The following is a 2,912-nucleotide window of genomic DNA, read 5'->3' on the forward strand; positions in this document are numbered from 1 at the left end:
TGCTTTACTAGTTTCCTTTTTATCTGGAAAAGCAGATTTTGTTGGTGCACTTGTAGCTACTGTGGCTTGGTTTCAATTAATTAATTCCTGTAATCTGTGGATTACAGGTTAGCTCTATTTCTGGAATAGCAGGGTAGGGGCAAGCCTTTGGAACAGATTGCCCTGGAGGTGGCAGATGGCATCATTTCCTCTGTACCAGCTTTATAGGGCAGCCGTCGCTAGTGGTGTGGAGATGTAGAACAGGACAGCTGTTTCCTAAACTTTGTTTGCTTTGAGGGAGTAGAAGGTGTAGACTCTTTCTTGCACTTACCCTTTCCTAGATATGTGTGTGGGGTTTTTGTTCACTTGTGTGCTTCCTATTCAGCTTCAGGTATAGAATAAGTGTTCTCATGGCGCAATCCCATCCAAGAAGTTGTTGTATTTCTGCAGTGAACAAAATAACGAAGGAGTTATGAGATCTTTTTGAGGATGGGGATAGCTTCAGCCGTTTCACAGGCACTTCTTAAGTTAGCATTGCCATACATGCTTCAGAAGACCACTTTGTGTTTTACTCTCTGGTGTTTTCCATACTGAATTGCTTTAGGATGTGGGGTTTCTTTTGGTTTTGATTCTTGTTTTCAGAAATTGAAAGAATTTTGAATATTAACATGGGCTTTTCCCCTCTTTCTTCCCCTCCATCCTTCAAGAACCTTTTTAAAACGCTGGGGTTGTTGGAGTGGTTGAATTTTTCCTGGATTTGAGTGAGAAATTCAGAAGACTGAAGCCCAGGCTCACTGTCTACCTTTCACGGAGGCCCAGCCGTGAGAGGACAGAAGAAGGCACGTGGCGAATCATGACAGCAGACAAAGAAAAAGACAAAGACAAAGAGAAGGACAGGGATAGAGACCGGGATAAGGAGCGAGACAAGAGAGACAAGGTGAGGGAGAGCGAGAACTCGCGTCCTCGGCGGAGCTGTACGTTGGAAGGAGGAGCCAAGAACTATGCGGAAAGTGACCACAGTGAAGACGAGGACAATGACAACAACAGTGCCACCACAGAGGAGTCCACAAAGAAAAGCAAAAAGAAACCACCCAAGAAGAAGTCCCGATACGAGAGAACAGATAACGGTGAAATAACGTCCTTCATCACAGAGGATGATGTTGTGTACAGGCCTGGAGGTAAGAGACTCTTATGTTTCCATTTGAAAGTCATTGTGCACCAGAACTACCAGTTAGTTGGCTGCAGCACACAGCAGAACATGTTATCTGTTAATTTTCATGATGATTGTCCTAGGGTCAGGTTGCCACTTCTCCATTGGAGACACAAACAGAGATAAGCATGCAAAAGCTTTTGACCCTATCTTGTAATATCCGATTTGTTGGAACGAACTTGACTTCTCTTAGAAAAAGACCCACCCTTTTCTCTTTCTTTTACATTAATTATCTGTGCATCATATGGCATCTCTGTCCCTGGGAAGCTCAAAACTAAATTGCATGAAGCATGGAGTGCTTTGCTCCAGCTTTGAAATGAGTCCTGACCTGAGATTGAGACCTGATCTGAGATAGAGATTTGAGTAAGTGGTGGAGAGGGAGAGCTTCCAACCTTCTCACAAGTTTTTCTGTGAAGCTGTGATTACTTTGTAGAGCTCCTCTTCTGTTTGTGAAATATAAATTGGATGACTTAAGATCCTGTACCTATTATGCCATTAATTTCATTCCCTCATTAGCAGCTAGCTAATGGCCATGCACAGCAGCTTAACTGTTGGTGAAAACACACAGTGTCAGCATCAGTGAGTATCTGGGATGTTGGGACAGAAGCAGAAGCTGGCAGTGTGCTCGGGAATGGCTTGGACATGCTGTTTAATTACTGCCAAGTTCTTTAGGGTCTCATGTAAGGTCTGAAGATGTAACCTGTGGCTGCTGCCAGCTAACTTCTTCCTCAACATTAAATTGTACTTGAAAATTGCTCTTCAGCTTGCTGCATTCCTCATTTTTGAGTGAAAGCTTCTGTGTTTATCTGTTAAAATATTGACTGCAGTTGCTTGTCCCACCACAAAGGGATAGTTGTGTTTGGCTTTACTCTTCAAGGCACTGGCTTAAAGGCTCTGGTAGCTTTGTATTACTCTTCTGTAAAAGTTTTAGTAGTAGCACTGCTGGAGTGAAATAGAGATGGATTCAACCTAAAAACCATGGGAACTAGTGAGGTAAAATCTTTCGTGACTTCTTCCATGAGGTGCTGTATATCTCAAGTACTAAAATGTCATTGTATGAATACAGATGTAAATGTTCTAAAGGCTTTCTCCAGTTGTAGGTGCTGTAAATGCTCTAAAACGCAGTTTTATGTGTGGACATCATCAGCTGCAGATAGAGATGGGCTGAAATTCTGCTGGGTTTAGGTGTTGAATTCTTCAGCTGTTCTCCTGTGGTTGGGAGAGTTTATTATCATTCAGATCTACCCAAGTTTGTCAGAACAGCTTATTTATTGGAATGCTTCAAATATTATTTCAAACCATTCCAAGACATATTTTTCTCTTGGTCAGGGGATGTAGCTGAGTAATACTTGTTGCTTGAGCAGTAGCAATAGGGAGCCTGCAAACACGTCAGCTTTGGTGGCAATTGTTATTTTCCACGCTGGAGGATGAAAAATAATTTGGAATCTGTTGCATCAGCTTTGGTGGCAATTGTTATTTTCCATGCTGGAGGATGAAAAATAATTTGGAATCTGTTAAGAGCAGCTGTTGTGTGGGCCCAGTAGTACAACGTGGTACATGGGCTCTGTTGCTAAAGGACTTCGCTTCAAATTAAGGTGGAAATTCGGTTTGTGATTTCAATTTTATCCTGTAGTAGGAGGGAGAGGTTTTCTCCCTCCTTATCCGGTAAGTGCAGTGCTCCTTTAGTGTAGTGGTACTTGGATAGAGGGGTGTTTGCACAACA

At 42.5% G+C, this 2,912-nt stretch overlaps 1 protein-coding gene across 1 annotated transcript in view; it reads left to right on the top strand.

The window, feature by feature from the left end:
• Window positions 1–832: 832 nt before the first annotated feature.
• Window positions 833–2,912, top strand: part of LOC104405145 (arginine-glutamic acid dipeptide repeats protein-like) — a gene marked incomplete at its 3' end in the record, with an annotated part of 83,406 nt that continues 81,326 nt past the window's right edge. Inside the window, exon 1 of the mRNA XM_010013756.1 lies at window positions 833–1,157. Within this exon, the coding sequence (XP_010012058.1) occupies window positions 833–1,157 (325 nt within the window). The remainder of the gene's footprint in view (window positions 1,158–2,912) is intronic.

Source organism: Nestor notabilis, unplaced genomic scaffold (assembly GCF_000696875.1).
Source record: "Nestor notabilis isolate BGI_N333 unplaced genomic scaffold, ASM69687v1 scaffold6654, whole genome shotgun sequence".
Classification (NCBI taxonomy): Eukaryota; Metazoa; Chordata; class Aves; order Psittaciformes; family Psittacidae; genus Nestor; species Nestor notabilis.